At 47.1% G+C, this 20,426-nt stretch overlaps 1 protein-coding gene across 3 annotated transcripts in view; it reads left to right on the forward strand.

Annotated features, from left to right (window-relative positions):
• The window catches only part of LOC139583257 (teneurin-2-like), a 133,000-nt gene that overhangs the window by 98,555 nt on the left and 14,019 nt on the right, over positions 1–20,426 (forward strand). For all 3 annotated transcript variants that reach the window (XM_071414123.1, XM_071414134.1, XM_071414143.1), the window contains 12 exons: positions 60–182; positions 7,321–7,526; positions 7,745–7,940; positions 9,733–9,834; positions 10,200–10,394; positions 12,224–12,424; positions 12,757–12,942; positions 16,212–16,358; positions 18,231–18,441; positions 18,870–18,989; positions 19,149–19,410; positions 19,824–20,091. In XM_071414123.1, the coding sequence (XP_071270224.1) occupies positions 60–182; positions 7,321–7,526; positions 7,745–7,940; positions 9,733–9,834; positions 10,200–10,394; positions 12,224–12,424; positions 12,757–12,942; positions 16,212–16,358; positions 18,231–18,441; positions 18,870–18,989; positions 19,149–19,410; positions 19,824–20,091 (2,217 nt within the window). The remainder of the gene's footprint in view (positions 1–59; positions 183–7,320; positions 7,527–7,744; positions 7,941–9,732; positions 9,835–10,199; positions 10,395–12,223; positions 12,425–12,756; positions 12,943–16,211; positions 16,359–18,230; positions 18,442–18,869; positions 18,990–19,148; positions 19,411–19,823; positions 20,092–20,426) is intronic.

Here is a 20,426-nt window from a genome sequence, read left to right on the forward strand (position 1 = left end):
CTCTCTCTCTCTCTCTCTCTCTCTCTCTCTCTCTCTCTCTCTCTCTGTGTCTCGATCAGTTCTGAATCTGCTGGGGCTCAACTGGCAGCTGAAACCGGCCGATGGTCACCTGATCAACAACGGACTGAGCACTGGCCTGCCGGGCAGGAGCGACGTGGCAACAGTGCCCTCCGGAGGCAGAGGTAAGAACAGCCAGAGTCCACACAGCTACCGCCCCTGGCCATGGTGCTGAAACCCTCCACTACACTACACTGAGGCTGCATGGGTGACTGGAGACTACTGGGGGTTCTAGTGAGGCTCTGGCTGTTCTGGTAGCTCTGGGCTAGAGGTCTGGTAGCTCTTGGCTAGATTTGTTTATGAACGGAGGGAACGATGTAGTGGAAATCGACAACCTGCTAATGTGCAAGAATGAAGAACAAGAAGTGCCTGGCTTTCATTTGTTAATGAACAAATTATAACGAGTTCTCCCTTTTCTGCTGTCTGGAGTGTTTGAATTATCGCAACGCTTACCCCGTCTGGTGCAAAACTCCTAATAGAATGCTAATCACATCAACAGAGCTTACACAGGTTCTATTAAAGGAGCGTTGCCAATTGCATTAGAATTCAGGTTATTTACCTTGCGCTTTGAAGTTTGCTGTTGGAGCGCAATCAAAGGATGGCACAAGGCTGACCATCCGTCCGCCATAGTGCCTGTAATGCCTCATTTCCCTTGTGAATTAGTAACACATTAGAAAGGAAGTCTTCAGCCCTCAGATAAATATTTAGTAATTCCTCACACATACCAATGCACATTTGTTTGATTGCTGTTAAAACACCATATCACTCCCTTCGGTCTGTAGAATTTGCTGGCCTCGTCAGAGGCACGTCTTAATTTAGGAGGACTGTAACGACACATTCCATCTAATCCAACTAGAGGAGGCGTAGTGTGGGCAGAAGGAGCTGTGAAATCGCTCTCGGAGACTCGAGCTGTGAACTCGTCCTCTGAAGTGTTTTTCCAACAGCGTGACGTTGGCTTTGATGGAGGGCCTCTGGAGTGGCTCTGAGGAGCCGCCAAGCATGGGCTGTCTGATGAGCCGACACACCCGCACACACACACAAACGCACACACACATGTCTGGGCCAAGCTAGTTTGTTTAAGCCAGACGCTGAAATTGAGCGTTTGAATTTGCTGGGTTTCATGTAATTAGAGAAGGTTGTGGAAAGGACAAGATATGAGTGAGAGCACATCTGTCATCTGTTGGGAATGGCATCAAACGCCTCTCTACTGAGAGATACAGCAGTCGCGTTGGGTTCTCCGGGGTTTGGCAGGACTGGGAACAGTTTTTCATAAGACTGTGTTGTGAGGCCGACCTCAGACTAAACGGTCGATGCCTCCCTAACCTCCAGGGCTTGGATCCTGGTGTCTAGATGAGTTGAGGTCACTCTGCAGTAAAGACATAGAGAGGGAGCTGCGAGACTGTGCTGGAGGCGAGCCAGAGCTTTGTGGTTAGTGTGATTCTCTCGCTGTGTGTCTGTGATCCTCACTGTCAGGAGGACTTTGCAGATCTGCCTGATGTGTTCAGGAGGAATAACACCCCTGCTTTAATACTGTGGGAGGAACAGATCGCTACCTAGGACCTCATCTGTATCTCCCTTCACTCTCTCTCTCTCTCTCCACCCCATTCTTTCTTTATCTCTCTCCCTCATCCATGTTTAATACAGCCAGAGGTTTCTCAGCTAGGAAAATAAACTATTTGTGGTTAACTGCTCAAAACCAGAGAGGGATAGCAACCTTTGCAGTTATAGTTAATACTAGGAACTTCATGTTCCTGCACCAATTTCTCAAGCGTTTTTTTTTTAAGGGGAGATGCAGTATGTTGCACTACAGATGATGGTGGACTATGATGACTTATTAATCCAAGATGGCGTAGCAGTCGGACGTGTCTTTGTTTGTCCTGTCCCGTGTAAATAGTCTTCGTATTTTTCGTATACATTTCGTATATATTTTAATTTCACTTTCCATCTAGGAACTGAATATACATTCCTACATTCCGCCTCACCCAATGTGGTACGGACCTGCTATTTTTTTATACTTTAGAACCGTAACCCCAATCAGAAGCTAGCCAGATAACTAGCTACTAGCTAGTAGTCAGTTAGCCACTGCTGCGGTCTTCACCCTCAACTCGGACACAGCCAGCTTCAATACCGGGCCAATACCTGCCAGTCTGCAAGCGCGATATCAACCCAGAGCATATAGGACTGCTTTTTCTCTACCACATCACCGGATTCCTGACGCAAGCTCTGGACAATTACACCGTATCATCACAGCTAGCTAGCTGCAACCGAGTGGCTACTACTGGCTAACACCTCTGTCCCGAAGCAAGCACCAGTTAGCCTTGAGCTAGCCTCGAGCTAGGCCCATCTGCCGGCTAGCTGAAGAGGTCTACCAGCGAATTCTTGGGCTACAATACCAGCTACAAGCTAATTTAGACATTTTTTTGCCGCTGCTAGTAGCTTTTACCTTCTGCACAGACACCAGCCCTGTTATTAGCCTGGATATTACTCACCAATTTACCAGCATCGGACTGTCTCTCGACAACAACGCCGGATTCCTGCCGTAATCCCTGAGCCACTGCTTCTGATCCTCACAGCTAGCTTGCGGCTAGCGCAGCTAGCGCCACTGCCACGAAGCTAGCACCAGTTAGCAAACACAATTCTACAATTCACAACCTCTCTTTCGCCATCGCCATCTGGCTTGGATTCTCTGTCGACACGACCACGTCTGAGCAGACCCCCTCCGTCTGAGCAGACCACCCCCCGGGCTACTAACTTTAAACGCCGCGTGCTAGCTTAGTGGAGGCCTCCCTGCTCCATCTACGGCTGCCCCCTGGACACTATGATCACTTGGCTACATAGCTGATGCATGCTTGACTGTCCATTAATTCACGGTACTCCATTCTGTTTATTTGTGTTTTATCTGTCGGCTCTGTGCTTTAACTCAGGATCTGTGTGTAGTTAATCCGACCCTCTCTGCCTAGTCGTCGCCATTTTTTACCTGTTGTTGCTGTGTTAGACTAGCACCCTGTTATTGCTGCTATTATCTTACCTGTTGTATTAGCTAGCTCTCCCAATCAAGACCTGCAATCACTTTATGCCTTATTGTATGTCTCTCTCAAATATCAATATGCCTTGCATACTGTTGTTCAGGCTAGCTATCATTGTTTTGGTTTGCAATGGACCCTGTAGTTCCACTCTCCGTACCTCTGATACCTCCTTGGTCCCACCCCCCACACATGCGGTGACCTCACCCATTGAGACCAGCATGTCCAGAGATACAACCTCTCTTATCATCACCCAGTGCCTGGGCTTGCCTCCGCTGTACCCACGCCCCACCATACCCCTGTCTGCACATTTTGCCCAGAATCTATTCTACCACGCCCATAAATCTGCTCCTTTTATTCTTTGTCCCCAACGCTCTAGGCGACCAGTTTTGATAGCCTTTAGCCGCACCCTCATCCTACTACTCCTCTGTTCCTCGGGTGATGTGGAGGTAAACCCAGGCCCTGCATGTCCCCAGTCACCCTCATTTGTTGACTTCTGTGATCGAAAAAGCCTTGGCCTCATGCATGTCAACATCAGAAGCCTCCTCCCTAAGTTTGCCTTACTCACCGCTTTAGCACACTCTGCCAACCCTGATGTCCTTGCCGTGTCCGAATCCTGGCTTAGGAAGGCCACCAAAAATTCTGAGATTTCCATACCCAACTATAACACTTTCCGTCAAGATAGAACTGCCAAAGGGGGAGGAGTTGCAATCTACTGCAGAGATAGCCTGCAAAGCTCTGTCATACTTTCCAGGTCTATGCCCAAACAGTTCGAACTTCTAATTTTAAAAATTAATCTCTCCAGAAATAAGTCTCTCACTGTTGCCGCCTGCTACCGACCCCCCTCAGCTCCCAGCTGTGCCCTGGACACCATCTGTGAATTGATCGCTCCCCATCTAGCTTCAGAGTTTGTTCTGTTAGGTGACCTAAACTGGGATATGCTTAACACCCCGGCAGTCCTACAATCCAAGCTTGATGCCCTCAATCTCACACAAATCATCAAGGAACCCACCAGGTACAACCCTAAATCCGTAAACATGGGCACCCTAATAGACATTATCCTGACCAACCTGCCCTCCAAATACACCTCTGCTGTCTTCAATCAAGATCTCAGCGATCACTGCCTCATTGCCTGTATCCGCCACGGGTCCGCGGTCAAACGACCACCCCTCATCACTGTCAAACGCTCCCTAAAACACTTCTGCGAGCAGGCCTTTCTAATCGACCTGGCCCGGGTACCCTGGAAGGATATTGACCTCATCCTGTCAGTTGAGGATGCCTGGTCATTCTTTAAATGTTACTTCCTCACCATATTAGACAAGCATGCTCCGTTCAAAAAATGCAGAACCAAGAACAGATATAGCCCTTGGTTCACTCCAGACCTGACTGCCCTCGACCAGCACAAAAACATCCTGTGGCGAACTGCAATAGCATCGAAGAGCCCCCGCGATATGCAACTGTTCAGGGAAGTCAGGAACCAATACACGCAGTCAGTCAGGAAAGCAAAGGCCAGCTTTTTCAAGCAGAAATTTGCATCCTGTAGCTCTAACTCCAAAAAGTTCTGGGATACTGTAAAGTCCATGGAGAACAAGAGCACCTCCTCCCAGCTGCCCACTGCACTGAGGCTAGGTAACACGGTCACCACCGATAAATCCGTGATAATCGAAGACTTCAACAAGCATTTCTCAATGGCTGGCCATGCCTTCCTCCTGGCGACTCCAACCTTGGCCAACAGCCCCGCCCCCCCCGCTGCTACTCGCCCAAGCCTCCCCAGCTTCTCCTTTACCCAAATCCAGATAGCAGATGTTCTGAAAGAGCTGGAAAACCTGGACCCATACAAATCAGCTGGGCTTGACAATCTGGACCCCCTATTTCTGAAACTGTCCGCCGCCATTGTCGCACCCCCTATCACCAGCCTGTTCAACCTCTCCTTCGTATCATCTGAGATCCCCAAGGATTGGAAAGCTGCCGCGGTCATCCCCCTCTTCAAAGGGGGAGACACCCTGGACCCAAACTGTTACAGACCTATATCCATCCTGCCCTGCCTATCTAAGGTCTTCGAAAGCCAAGTCAACAAACAGATCACTGACCATCTCGAATCCCACCGTACCTTCTCCGCTGTGCAATCCGGTTTCCGAGCCGGTCATGGGTGCACCTCAGCCACGCTCAAGGTACTAAACGATATCATAACCGCCATCGATAAAAGACATTACTGTGCAGCCGTCTTCATCGACCTGGCCAAGGCTTTCGACTCTGTCAATCACCATATTCTTATCGGCAGACTCAGTAGCCTCGGTTTTTCTAATGACTGCCTTGCCTGGTTCACCAACTACTTTGCAGACAGAGTTCAGTGTGTCAAATCGGAGGGCATGTTGTCCGGTCCTCTGGCAGTCTCTATGGGGGTACCACAGGGTTCAATTCTCGGGCCGACTCTTTTCTCTGTATACATCAATGATGTTGCTCTTGCTGCGGGCGATTCCCTGATCCACCTCTACGCAGACGACACCATTCTATATACTTCCGGCCCTTCCTTGGACACTGTGCTATCTAACCTCCAAACGAGCTTCAATGCCATACAACACTCCTTCCGTGGCCTCCAACTGCTCTTAAACGCTAGTAAAACCAAATGCATGCTTTTCAACCGTTCGCTGCCTGCACCCGCACGCCCGACTAGCATCACCACCCTGGACGGTTCGGACCTAGAATATGTGGACATCTATAAGTACCTAGGTGTCTGGCTAGACTGCAAACTCTCCTTCCAGACTCATATCAAACATCTCCAATCCAAAATCAAAGCAAGAATCGGCTTTCTATTCCGCAACAAAGCCTCCTTCACTCACGCCGCCAAACTTACCCTAGTAAAACTGACTATCCTACCGATCCTCGACTTCGGCGATGTCATCTACAAAATAGCTTCCAATACTCTACTCAGCAAACTGGATGCAGTTTATCACAGTGCCATTCGTTTTGTTACTAAAGCACCTTATACGACCCACCACTGCGACCTGTATGCCCTAGTCGGCTGGCCCTCGCTACATGTTCGTCGTCAGACCCACTGGCTCCAGGTCATCTACAAGGCTATGCTAGGTAAAGTGCCGCCTTATCTCAGTTCACTGGTCACGATGGCTACACCCACCCGCAACACGCGCTCCAGCAGGTGTATCTCACTGATCATCCCTAAAGCCAAAACCTCATTTGGACGCCTTTCCTTCCAGTTCTCTGCTGCCTGCGACTGGAACGGAAAAAAAAAATCTCTGAAGTTGGAGACTTTTATCTCCCTCAACAACTTTAAAAATCTGCTATCCGAGCAGCTAACCGATCGCTGCAGCTGTACATAGTCCATCTGTAAACTACCCACCCAATTTACCTACCTCACCCCCCATACTGCTTTTATTTATTTACTTTTCTGCTCTTTTGCACACCAGTATCTCTTCTTGCACATGATCATCTGATGATTTATCACTCCAGTGTTAATCTGCTAAATTGTAATTATTCGATTTATTGCCTACCTCATGCCTTTTGCACACATTGTATATAGATTCTCTTTTTTTTCTACCATGTTATTGACTTGTTTATTGTTTACTCCATGTGTAACTCTGTGTTGTCTGTTCACACTGCTATGCTTTATCTTGGCCAGGTCGCAGTTGCAAATGAGAACTTGTTCTCAACTAGCCTACCTGGTTAAATAAAGGTGAAATAAAAAAAATAAAAAAAATAAAAAAATAGCAAAGTCTTCACTATTGTCGACCCCCTCAGTCCCATGAGAGCTGCATGATAAACAGGTCTGGGAATACTGTAATCCCCCTCTCCGAGGGAGGAGGAGAATGGTGGCAGATCTTTAGTTCCTCACCGTCCCCATAGGGAAAAGGAGCTACAGGAACTGTGTGATGCCGCATCCTGCAGTACTACAATGTAAACATTAATCTAAAACCCTTTTACAGTGTGAGATGATTAATAGTGCCGTAAATACACACCTTAGTAAAACAGGATCTGTATGTTGGTTTTTCCCCGCAATGAAACACAAATATTTGCATTGCCTCCATGAGCTGGAGACATTGACTTTCCTCTGGGTTTTATCACAGCAGAGGTGTTCTTTCAACAGAGATCTGAGGTAAACTCACAGGGACCTTCACCTTGGATTTGATATGTCTAACCTACTCTTTCTCTCTTCTCTCTTTCACTCACCCCCTCTCTTTCTCTCTCTCTCCCGTCCCCATTCCCTCCTCCGTCTCTCTTTCAGGACCATGGGTGTACAGGAACAGTAGTATAAGTACAGGTGAGCTGGAGGTAGGTCGGCGGGTGAGCCAGGACATCCCCCCAGGAGTGTTTTGGCGCTCCTTACTACACCTCCGCCAGCCCCTGTTCCTCAAGTTCAACATCTCCCTGGGAAAAGATGCACTCTTTGGGGTGTACATCCGCAAGGGTCTGCCCCCCTCCCATGCACAGGTACCCAGCAATGGCCATCTATATTGTTTTAGACCTAGATAGGTCATGTTTTAAGACCTGGATATAGCTATCATAGAAGTATATTGCATATGTCACAGATATGTTATAGACCTTGACATTAATTCCACCTGAATTTAATAAACAGGGTTGATTCAGCAGAATTGACTACTTCCTGCCGTGCCCCTTCCTTCCTGACTAACCCTGTTCTCTCTGTTCAGTATGACTACATGGAGCGTCTGGACGGGAAGGAGAAGTGGAGCGTGGTGGAGTCTCCTCGGGAGCGCCGCAGCATCCACACGGTGGTTCTGAACGAGGCCATCTTTGTTCAGTACCTGGACCCTGGCACCTGGCACCTGGCCTTTTACAATGACGGCAAGGACAAGGAGTCTGTCTCCTTCAGCACCGTGGCTCTAGGTGGGTGCTGTTATTGTATTTCCCTGCTCTATATCTCTGTTTTCTCCTTCGTAAAGGCAGGGAAACCATTTTGGATTCTGGTAGTGAGTAACTCCTCTGAGTGAGTTCTACAAATGCACCATTCCAGGTTTGCAGCCCTGTTTGCCAGATAGGGTTAGACTGATGTTAGTAGTGAACTCTGAATGTGTTGGCAAGGTTGAGCGGGAGAGATGGAGTTGTAAAAGATGTATGCCTGTGGAGTCCTCTCCGTCTGTAAGCTGCGTTTAAAAAAATATATAATAATTTAACTCGTCAAGTCAGTTAAGAACAAATTCTTACTTACAATGACGGCCTACCAGGGAACAGCGGTTTAACTGCCTTGTTCAGGGGGAGAATGACACATTTTTACCTTGTCAGCTCGGGGATTCGATCCAGCAACCTTTCGGTTACTGGCCCAATGCTCTAACCACTAAGCTACCTGCTGCAGCTGTCACACAGTTCGCCACCGCTTAACAGTAAACAAGCGTGCCACAGCTGAGAACAAAAAAAGAAAAAGAAAAAAAAATGCTTTGGTTTTGAAGTTTTCATGACTGTCAGGAGCTCCCCCGAAGAAAACCACTATCTCTACACAGCACACAGCCAGGCTCTGCTGCAGAAAAGGCACGAAACAACATCTTTGATTTAGAGATCAGTTGAAATTATAACCAGTGATGAGAAAGACCGGTCTGAAGGATGATGCTACTGAAAGGAGAACAAAGGGCAACAGAACAGGGCGTGGGCTTAAACTTGACTAAAAGAGAGGGGAAAGTGAACTGAGATGAGTGGGTTGGCTTGGCTACTGGCTACATTGATTAGCACAAGGTCAAAGTGGAGTTTTTGTATTCAACAGTAGACTCTCTTAGTACATGAATACACATCTGCTCATTATTCATTTGCCTTATATGCTTCCATGAACCTCTAATCCTCCATGGGGAGGCACACAGGACATGCAACAGTGGCAGCAACATACAGTGGTGGAGTAGCCTCTGCCACTGGCGTACTGCCGTAGGGACACTGAGTGATTGAGGCAATTATATTACAGTAATTGTACTTAACTGAGCAGTGGGGATGAGTAATGTTGTAATGGGGGAGGTTTTCACTTGTGGCAGAGGGGTGGAGGAGGGAGGGTTGTTTGAGGACATTTGGGGTGTGCTAAAAAGAGTTTTGGTATACTGAATCATTTGAATAATGTGTGAGAAGTCACGCCACAGAGGCTTTTTGAATTATCTGTGCTGTGCATTTAAAAAAATATATACAATGTTTAAAGCTTCGCTAACTGTTTCTCTGCTAATGGATATTTACAGAGAATTTTTTTAATAAAAATGACCGAATCTCAAAAGATCATCTCTCTCTACCTGTCCTCTTAACACTGAGCTGTAATCTTTGTATAAGCTATACAGTATATGTTGACATGCCCCCAGGAGCTGCCCCTTTTTGAGTAATGTCAATGTGTTCACACGTTATAGTGCTTGATTGTATTCTTCCATCAAACACTTGACGTTCTGCATTCAACTCTCATTGCAACAGACTTTTATATTAGCTATAGAAAGAGTAGCCGCTTCAGCCTCCAGTAACGCGTTAATGACTGTTAATTATTTAGACGTATCTAATTATGAGCGGTAAGGAGGTAAGAGGTGATGAGGTAGGAGGTCTGCCTAATCAAAACAGGAGAGGGAGGTGAAAGGAGTGGGAACAATCACATCCTATATAATATTATATCTCCTATTTTGATTGTAATAACTTGTCTGTTTCAATTATTTCTGTTCGATCGTAGATTCAGTGCAAGAATGCCCGCAGAATTGCCATGGAAACGGAGAGTGCATGTCGGGCGTGTGCCACTGCTTTCCAGGATTCCATGGCATGGATTGTGCCAAAGGTATGTACTTTGGTATCACTGCGCTAGGCTGTCAAGTTATGTATTCTGTAGGTATATTGTAGAATATTTGACCCCTATCTTGAAAATCATCACCAGTTGTTTTGAGACATGTCCAATAGAATCGTCTCAACGTAAGTGACTCAGTACTGATATATAAAAGTGAAGCATCACTCAAATTGTATAATGTGGAATATTTTACCCCTACCTTGATCCTCGTAACAAGAGCCACCATGACTTGTTTGTCCAATCTCAACATAAGTGATCCTCTACGGAAATAAAAATGGAGCATGACTCAAATATGACCTAAAGCCCATGTCTTTCACCTTGTTTCACTTGCTGTATCTCATTCCTCCCACGTTGTCTAGCTGCCTGCCCGGTCCTGTGCAGTGGCAATGGCCAGTATGACAAGGGCTCGTGTATCTGCTACAGCGGATGGAAGGGTTCAGAGTGTGACGTCCCAGTGGGCCAGTGTATTGACCCAGTTTGTAACGGCCATGGCACTTGCTCCGAGGGCTCCTGCACGTGCTCTGCAGGTTACCGTGGCGACACCTGCGAGGAAGGTAGGGTGTACAGCGCTGTAGATCACGCACACACTTGTTCACACCCACTCTCAGACACACACACACACACACATACCTGCCTTCAGGGAGATTCACAATGTAGTGCCATATTATGTTTCAAAAAGTATGAGACTGCAGTGATATACACTGAGTGGACAAAACATTAGGAACACTTGCTCGTTCCATGACACAGACTGACCAGGAGAATCCAGGTGAAAGATATGATCCCTTATTGATGTCACTTGTTAAATCCACTTCAATCAGTATAGATGAAGGGGAGGAGACAGGTTAAAGAAGGATTTTTAAGCTTTGAGACAATTGAGACATGGATTGTGTATGTGTGCCATTCAAAGGGTGAATGGACCAGACTAAATATCTAAGTGCCTTTGAACGGGGTATCACTAGGTTCCTGGCGCACCGGTTTGAGTGTGTCAAGAACGGCAACGCTGCTGGGTTTTTCACGCTCAACAGTTTCCTGTGTGTATCAATAATGGTCCACCATCCAAAGGACATCCAGCCAACTTGACACAACTGTGGGAAGCATTGGGGTCAACATGGGCAAGCATCTCTGTGGAACGCTTTTGACACCTTGTAGAGTCCATGCCCTGACAAATTGAGGCTGTTCTGAGGGCAAAGGGGATGCAACTCAAGATTAGGAAGGTGTTCATACTGTTTTGTGCACTCAGTGTATACAGTGGGTTCTGAAAGGATTGACACCCTTGATAATGATGAGCAAGTATTGTCTGTATAAAATAAATAGTTCAAATACAATAAAATAGCTTTTTTTTTATCGTGTCATCAGACCAAAGCTCCAGTTCCAATCCAAGTGCCAATGCTGTTCAGGCATTTCCATTTGTTAGATGACATGAAAATAGAGCTCTTTGGCCATGCACACCAGTGGTGGGTTTGGCGTCAAAATTAGATTGCATGATCAGAAAATAATATTTGATGTTATGACGCTATGACGCTACCGCTGGTCTTGGGGCCCTTATTAAGGTCAACGGCATCATGAACTCCATCTACCAGGATGTTTTAGCCAAAAACCTTCAAAAAATAAATGGTTAATTGGTGGACTTGAAACCCCATTAAAAACCTGCTGTTTGAATTGAAGAGGGCAGTTCGAAGGATATCAATGATCTCGAAGGATTCTGTATGGAGGAATGGTCAAAGATCCCTCCCAATGTGTTCTCCAACTCATAAAACATTTTAGAAAAAGACTCAGTGCTTTTATCCTCACAAGCTGAAGTATTGAAAGGTATTGAAAACAGGGGTGTCAATCATTTTGACCCCCTACCTTTTTGAGAATGGTTTTGAAATGAGTTGTTCGACTAAATCTCTTTCTCTGAGCAGTTCTATTTGTATAAAATAATATACTATCATTTGCATACAATATAGCTCAGTATCTAAGTGATTTATTTTACACTGTCATTTTTGCTCAACTTTATCGAGGTTGTCAATAATTTCAGACCCCACTGTACATCAGAAACGTTATTAAGGGAATGGACTCTCTTTTATTGATCCAGCTTTTAAATAATTGCCCTGGAGCTGATTCATTCACTTATGTTCTGATGGGTTTCTGCTCATCTGGGATGAAGTGGAGTCGGAGCCAAAAGTAGGGTAAGTAGAGAAGCGAGATGTGTGATGGCAGAGTAGAGAGAGTTCTAGTTATAACGAAGAGACTGAGAATGCATCAGAAATGACCATTTTACCTCCTTTCTTTCAGAATATTCCCTACTTTAAGTATAGTCACTATTCACTACTACTGCTACTACGTTTTTTTGCTCGGTGCATTGACGTCATGCCTCTGTTTCTCTCTATCTGTGTATCAGTGGACTGTCTTGACCCAGGCTGCTCTGACCATGGTACCTGTGTGAGTGGGCAGTGCCACTGTAAGCCAGGCTGGGCCGGCCCGCTCTGCGAGCATCCCCGGGCCCAGTGCCCAGACCAGTGCCACGGACACGGTGCCTTCATACCCGACACAGGCATCTGTAGCTGCGACCCAAACTGGATGGGACCAGACTGCTCCATGGGTAGGTAATACCACACACACCTTCCCCTCTGTGATCCTCTGTAGCTCAGTTGGTAGCGCATGGTGCTTGCAATGCCAAGATGGTGGGTTCAATTCCCGGGACCACGCATGCATGTCTGTTGCTTTGGATAGGACGTCTGCTAAATGGCATATATTATATTTACTTCTCTCACTAGTCTCTACAACTCAGGAAGACACTCAACACACGCGATGGCCACATCTCTTTGTGACTACCTCCTCTGTGAAACCCATCCATTTCCCTATGTCCATCTACTGTACTGCTTTCCTCTCCTATTACTGTGCTCATGTGCCTACATGTGTGTTTCTCCACAGAGGTGTGCTCGTCGGACTGTGGCGCCCACGGCCTGTGTGTTGGCGGTGTGTGTCGCTGTGAGGAGGGCTGGACAGGCGCCGGGTGTGACCAGCGTGTCTGCAACCCGCTGTGTGTGAAGCACGGGACATGCCGGGATGGGAAGTGTCAGTGCCAACAGGGCTGGAACGGAGAGCACTGCACCATCGGTATGCATCCGGCCAGCCAGCCAGCCAATCAGCCAAACACACTGGGACGCTAACACACACAGTAGTATCACGCCTCTATCTTCCCACCATACTAATTCTCAGCCAAAGAGAGGAACTGTCACTACCCCCACATGTTTAAAAGATACATCCTGTATGCTGCCTAAACCACTCACCTTGGTTGGATTATGAGGATGTACCGGCAGTCCATAGCCGCGGGAAATAAAAACATATATATACTTTTTTCTGTTATAATTTTTTTATTACTGAACTCGGCCTTTATTAATTCTGTATGAGCGGGGAAAAATACTCCTCAGCACCAAACCCCACCCCCTCGACAACACCCCTAACACAAAACATCTTCCCGCAGCCATGTCCAATGTGTCTCTTTCGATGATTATATAAAGAGCATTCTAAACTGGGTGGTTCGAGCCCTGACTGCTACGTTGTTTCGTGCTTGAGAACAGCCCTTAGCAGTGGTATATTGGCCATATACCACACCCCCCTCTGGCCTTATTGCCAGAGGGGGGTATAGCACTCAGCAGCAGATACTTCCACCAATGCTGATGGGTGCCCTCCTTCCCTGCTCTGCTCCTCCATGTCATTAAGACGCTCTCCCATTCATTTGGAATGGTTTCTCCACTACAGTGCAAATGTTTCATCCATGGCCAAAGTACTCAGCCACATCTATCTGCAGCCTCGCCCCTCCAGCCTAGTCACCCACTCTCCGGTGGAGAAGGCTGGGCAGCAGGCCTCTTGGTGCTCCCTTAAGGCGTCTGCATGCTTCCCGTCCAAAACAGTTCGGGAACAGATTGTGCATTTTTTGTGACGTTTCTGTTAGTTTTGGTCTTCGTCAAGGGGTTTTTCCTGCTTCGTGCGCACTTTTTGTTTGGCTCAAGGCAAGCCGAATTTCGGTAGCTGAAGTCTACGCCCCTTCGTTGGTCATTGGTCAACAGTAGGGATTCTTCAAGAGTTTGTTGTCATTCTACGATAGATTACTATTTTTTCACTTGAGAAATACTGCACCAGACATCTTAGTTAGATGTAAAAACCCTAACTAAACCCTAACCCTAACCCTAACTATTTTGAGGATGTGTATACTGGCTACGGCTTCTCAAGGTGGAGAAACAGTACTATTGCAGCTTTTTTCTTGTTTTTCAAGCGAAGGCCTTTTCAGGGAGTATGCCAGCACACTCATTTGATTTGCCTAGCCTAGTTCGGCTAGGCGCCAGCCGAACCGAAGCATGTGGAAGCCTTAAGACCGACTCAGCCTCCCTGGGAGCCAACAGAGAGGGACAGCCACTCTGCCCCCTCATTCTCCCCCAGAGTGCTCTTGAGTGCCAGAGGGCTTTATATTCCTATTTTCCTCTCTTTATCTTCCTCCCATCTGATGAGAAAAACACTTCCCTGGGGCTCCACTGTGGGCTGTGTTAGAGCTGTGCTAGCTCCCATTCTCTGTTCATTATGTGTCTCTCTCTCCTAGTGTTGGAGAGTTGCGTGTGAAGGAGATGTAATCTCTCCTGTTTACCTGTGATGAACCCACGCCATGTTAAGAATCCCACTTTGTCCTCCACACACAAGTAACGTATCAAACCTGCCTATTTTGGTTTGACGCAGACTTTTGGGATCGCTTGGAACGAGGTCTTGTATTTGGACGAGAGGTGGATCTGATGTGTGCGTTAGTTCCCCACGCCTCAAAACAGACCACTCTCTTGTGTAGAAGAGGGATGTGGTAGAGGGTTCCTTTAGTATTGTGAAGTGTTGAGTAGTGTTTGTACTCAACGTCTTAGTGGTAGCTGGTGTTTTAGACTTCCAGTAGAGTGACGCAAACTCCCATTTGCTAGTATCCCCAATCCCTATTGGTCCCTCATATTGGGATATTCAGCTAGTGCACCCTTTCTACCACTTCCTAATATTGGTTAACCCAGATGGTACCATTTTGTATGTTGAACTAATCTTTCCACTACAGATGAACCCCTTCCTCATAGACTTAACATTTGGATCCGTTGCGTTGATTTCTCTCTTGTGCTTTGTTCTTCCTGTGTTCGTTTGTGAATGTCGGCCTGCTAGTCCATCTGTCTGTCAACGTTTTGTTGTAAACACACAGTTAGCTGGAAGTGTATGTTAGCGTTGCTACTCCATCTTAAGTAGGTTCAACGGAGACCGATCGGCAGCTATTTCTGCTGCAGCAGTCTGCTCCCTCCATGGGAATATTAATGGCCTTGGCCTTTTAGCTGCATCTGCCCAGCAGTAGGTAGAATACTAATAGATGAGTTGGACCAGTGAAGCTGCATGCTCATCCCTGTTGGGAGAATACTAATGACTGTGCCGCTCCACATCGGGACAGGACGGCGGACATGTTGTTAGGAGGCTGGCTTAAATGAAAGGTTAATACGGTTTAATGAGATTTTAGTCTGTTCGGGAAAAAGTCCTAATGTTAATCTTGACGTTTCCTAATTTGACGAAATTGTCTGATTTCTAAATGCAGTTTATGGATTCATATTTATCACTTCTTCATTTTTTTTTTTTCAGTTAGGTTTGCTCTTTTGACCTTTTTGGTGATGGTAATTCGTGGAATACCATTAGATTTACAGTCCAATACCTCCGACTGCCTGGTCCCATATGTCTGGTCTACTGTACAGACTGTACTACACCACTGAGACAGATGTCCCAGCAGCATTCATCATGTCCTCTTCATTAACCTAGCCTGGGAGAATATTACATCTGCTGAGGGGGACTGCAGTCTTCAATGATGTGTAACATCTCTCCTGTTGTTCTCCCTCCCTGTTTTCAAAGTCTAGGTGGCTTGTAATCTCATCAGTTTTGCCTAATCAAATTCTCTCATGAGGCAGCATTTACAACCCAGCCAGCCTCCAGAGGCAAATCAACCACTGCAAATGAATTGGCTGTGAACTTGTGTACTTTCTTTTATTGAATACTTTTAGCTATGAATGGATATTGAACAAAACAATTTACCGCATGCCAAAACCCTCCTTTTTTTGCCTCTAGGGTATATACTGTAGCTGTATGAAATCCACATCCACAAGAAGAGAATTGTTGTGATGAGATGCAATCCCCTTGCCATGTAATCAATCGTTTAAAAAAAAATGTTATGCCCTTGTGTGATGCAACAGTAGACCGAGACTAAATATATAAAGTTGGTGTGCTGCTCTCCCTTAGCTGGCACAAGTTACCCTGTCACTATTACTGATCGGTCCTCTCCTCTGGTCCCTGTCCACTCCTCCTCTATTTCCCTCCTCCCTCTCTCTCAGACGGGTGCCCGGGCCTCTGTAACGGGAACGGCCAATGCACCCTGGGACAGAACAACTGGCGCTGTGAATGCCACACTGGCTGGAGAGGACCTGGCTGCAGCGTTGCCATGGAGATCTCCTGTGCTGACAACAAGGACAACGAAGGAGGTGAGTGTGTTGAAGAGGTGAAGGATCGCAGCACAGGAAGGCAGGCTGACGCTTTGTAAATTTGCTTCTGAAGAATTATACCCATGATTTTGAACCAGCTGTGGCGGAGTTACCGTATTTGTGCAACTGTACTGTTGATTTGGTCGAGATTTTGAATCCGTTTATTTCCCAATAATAGCAGTGTCTCTCAGGCGTAAAAATTATTTGATTCTGACTGATGAGCAGCAGTCAGCCAGACAGCCAGACGCCTGCCCAGGTTTCTCTGAGAGGTTTCCTCCCAGTGAGTGTTTTTAGCGGATCAAAGAGGTGTGATTGCGGGGCTAGTGCTATCAGGTCTGAATGGCCCCATTATGGCATCTTTCTGTCGGTGTGAGCTAGCACTGAGAGGGCTGGGGAGAGAGAGGAGAGGCTGGCTGGATCAATGCCTCCTCCTCCTCCTCCTAAGAGCATGTGGGGATCAGTGACCTAGAGTTTGCTGAGATGGATGCCCATATTATTTCCTCCACCTCCCTCCCTGGTGGGAGATGGAGTGACCCCCTCCTGTGACCATTTGTGAGAGGATCAAAGAGGCCTCGGCAATAGATGCTTTTCACAGGGCAAGCAGCAGCTCCGAGCAGTCAGCCAGTCAGCCTCAGTCAGCATGTCAGGGCAGGGTTATCTAACATGAAAATGATACCCAGGTGTATTTTTCCTTGATTAACGGCTAAGTAGTTTGCAGAGGCCAGAGCTGTGTCAATTTTAAAGAGCGCTTTCTCTGTGGCATGTCATGCAATTGAGGATGCCCGTCGCCAAGGAAACAGGTGGTGATTGAACAGGTGTCTTAATGCAGCCCCTGGAAGCCTTTAATCTTTCATCTCCCCCGTCTGCGTCTGAGCAATAAGGTCATGGGCTCCGAGGACAATGGGTTTTTTAACAGCCCTCCATTACCAGACTGGCTCAGTGCGTGTGTCAATGTGTGACTGGCTGGCTGCTTGGCTGCCTAACTGGCTGTCTGATGTGGTTAATCCAATCGTCTTCCTTCTTCCGTGGAGATGTTGTGTCATACTTCCTAGTTCGCGTCCTTAATCCTTAACAATCTCGCTACGTTTGTATGTCTGTCTGTGTGTTTATCAGTCTCCCTCCCTCTTTATTTGTCTCTGTCTGGGTTTTATTTCAACAAATAATACCTGAAAGATCAAACAGAAAATGTGTACAAAGTCTCTGAAAGTAGTCGGCAGTGTTTGTTTTGGCAGGTCTGAAGGGGACGGGAGGTGTTAAGGGGAGGGAAGGAAAATAGAGGCGGGCGAGTGCACGGCGCGCGCTTGTGTCGGTGCGTAAAAGAGAGATGGAAAAAGAGGAGACCCCCCCCCCCCCACAGGGTTGTGCGTTTCTGTCCCGTTTGACTTCGATGCCGGTGTTATTGGGTTTGATTAAAAGGAGGACATGCAGGCACTGTGCCGGGGAGCAGGCTGCAGAGCACCACTTCTACAGGAGAACCTGGAGAAAATGGAACGCCACGCACCCGTCCTAATGAAAACGGAGCGTTCGATGAAGAGCTCAATTAACTGTCTCGTGAAACAATCATGAAAAGAATGGAAAGGGATTATACATTTTGAGTCATGCACAAGTTGTGGTTCGCATGGACACGGTATAGAGGGCATCCAAATGCTAAACATGCGTGCGATGTCTTTGAATATTAAATTCCATTTCGATTTTTCTTTTTGGCACTGTTTTATCAGCTCTGCTCCTGCGTGAGCAATCATCTGGTTCTGTTCTGCACCAACTACAAGAGGAACAATTTGACATTTAAAAAAAAAATGCCATTGATTCCTTATTTAGCTGCGGCGCTGTCTGTCTGTCCAGATTTATATTTCTGTGCGTTTCCCCTTGCAGACGGACTGACAGACTGCATGGATCCCGACTGCTGCACTCAGAGTCTGTGCCTGACCAATCCACTGTGTCTGGGAGCAAGGGATCCACTGCAGATCATCCAGCAAAGCCAATCACCATCCCTGAAAGTCAGGTCATTCTATGACAGGGTCAAGCTACTGGTGGGGAGGGATGGCACCCACATCATCCCCGGAAACAACCCCTTCAACTCAAGGTAGTGTACCCGGTATCTGTCCATTTCACTTCCTTCAGGATGGAATCAACTAGCTATACAATAAATATCAGCATTTATAAACTGGGTGGTTCGAGCCCTGAATTCTAATTGGCTGACAGCCGTAGTATATCAGACCGTATACCACGGGTATGAAGAAACTTTTATTTTAACTGCTCTAATTACGTTCTTAACCAGTTTATAATAGCAATAAGGCACATTGGGGGTTTGTAAGAACAGCCCTTAGCCATGGTATATTGACCATATACCCCCCCCTCCCCCCTGGGTCTTATTGCTTAAATATATATCAGAGTTTCAAATATATCCAAAAGTGTATTTTTCTGTTACTAAGATCACTTGGTGCTACATCATCTTCATGCCTTGGCAGTCAGTTAGGAAGCAACTGTATCTTCTTTCACCTCCTCTTGCAGCCTGGCATCGTTGATCAGAGGCCAGGTCCTGACCACGGACGGGACTCCCCTGGTAGGGGTCAACGTGACGTTTGTCAAGTACCCTCACTATGGTTACACCCTGACTCGACAGGACGGCACGTGAGTGACTGTTTGGGTTTTGAATATGACAATGACCACCGTTTTAGTTATTTTTTTATTAATGGATTTAGTTCCCCCATGAATTACAAACATCTTAGAGTGAATGGAGGACAGTGTGGATCAAAGTCTTTATAACCCCCTGTCTTTGTTCCTCTGTAGATTTGACCTGGTGGCCAATGGGGGTGCGTCTCTGACCCTGCGCTTCGAGCGAGCGCCGTTCTTGAGCCAAGAGCGCACGGTGTGGCTGCCCTGGAACCAGTTCTATGCCATGGACACGCTGGTACTGAAGACGGAGGAGAACACCATCCCAGCCTGTGACCTCAGTGGCTACGTCCACCCTGACCCCGTGGTGGTGGCCTCACCCCTCTCCTCCTTCTTCAGCTCCCATCCTGCAGAGAGGCACATCATCCCTGAGACTCAGGTAATTACTGTACATACATTCAGTAGCTCTCCCTCTAGCTCTCTTTGTCTGTTACTTTCCCCTCTCTCTCTCTCTCTCTCTCTCTCTCTCTCTCTCTCTCTCTCTCTCTCTCTCTCTCTCTCTCTCTCTCTCTCTCTCTCCCCCCTCCCTCTAGCTGTCTTTTTCTGTTACTTTCTTCTCTCTCTCTCTCTCTCTCTCTCTAGCTGTCTTTGTCTGTTACTTTCTTCTCTCTCTCTCTCTCTCTCTCTACCTCCCTCTAGCTCTCTTTGTCTGTTACTTTCTTCTCTCTCTCTCTCTCTCTCTCTCTCTCTCTCTCTCTCTCTCTCTCTCTCTCTCTCTCTCTCTCTCTCTCTCTCTCTCTCCCTTTAGCTGTCTTTGTCTGTTACTTTCTTCTCTCTCCCTCCTCCTCCTAGGTGGTTCATGAGCAGCTAGAGATCCCAGGTACAGGTCTGAAGCTGTGCTACCTGAGCTCTCGTGCTTCGGGGTACCACGCCCTGCTGAAGGTGACCATGACTCAGACCCTGGTGCCCCTCTCCCTGGTCAAGGTGCACCTGATGGTGGCCGTGGAGGGACACCTCTTCCAGAAGTGGTTCCACGCCTCTCCTAACCTGGCCTACTCCTACATCTGGGACAAGACGGACGCCTACAGGCAGAGGGTCTATGGGCTGACCCAGGCTGCTGGTGAGTGGCAGTGTGAGATTCTGTAGTGTTTGGATGATGTTTGGTCGGTTATGTTAGACGTAACTGTGTAGATCTATCTGTCAAGACACAGGACCGTGCCATCTATTACCGCAACAGGCTGGCAGAACTTCTGTTGTGGCTTCCTGACAAAAGAAAGCCACAACACAAGCGTTTAATTAAGTTGACACCTACACAGTAAGATACTGTGTGGCGCTGTGTAGGTGTGAACCATGCATTGACAGAAACACCATGTGATCACACCGCATACGCTTCTCCCGACGCACGCGTCTCGTTAGATCGCACTCGCTTGATCAACATTCTTGTTGAAGCATGCT

Source organism: Salvelinus alpinus, chromosome 1, assembly GCF_045679555.1.
Source record: "Salvelinus alpinus chromosome 1, SLU_Salpinus.1, whole genome shotgun sequence".
Taxonomy (NCBI): Eukaryota; Metazoa; Chordata; class Actinopteri; order Salmoniformes; family Salmonidae; genus Salvelinus; species Salvelinus alpinus.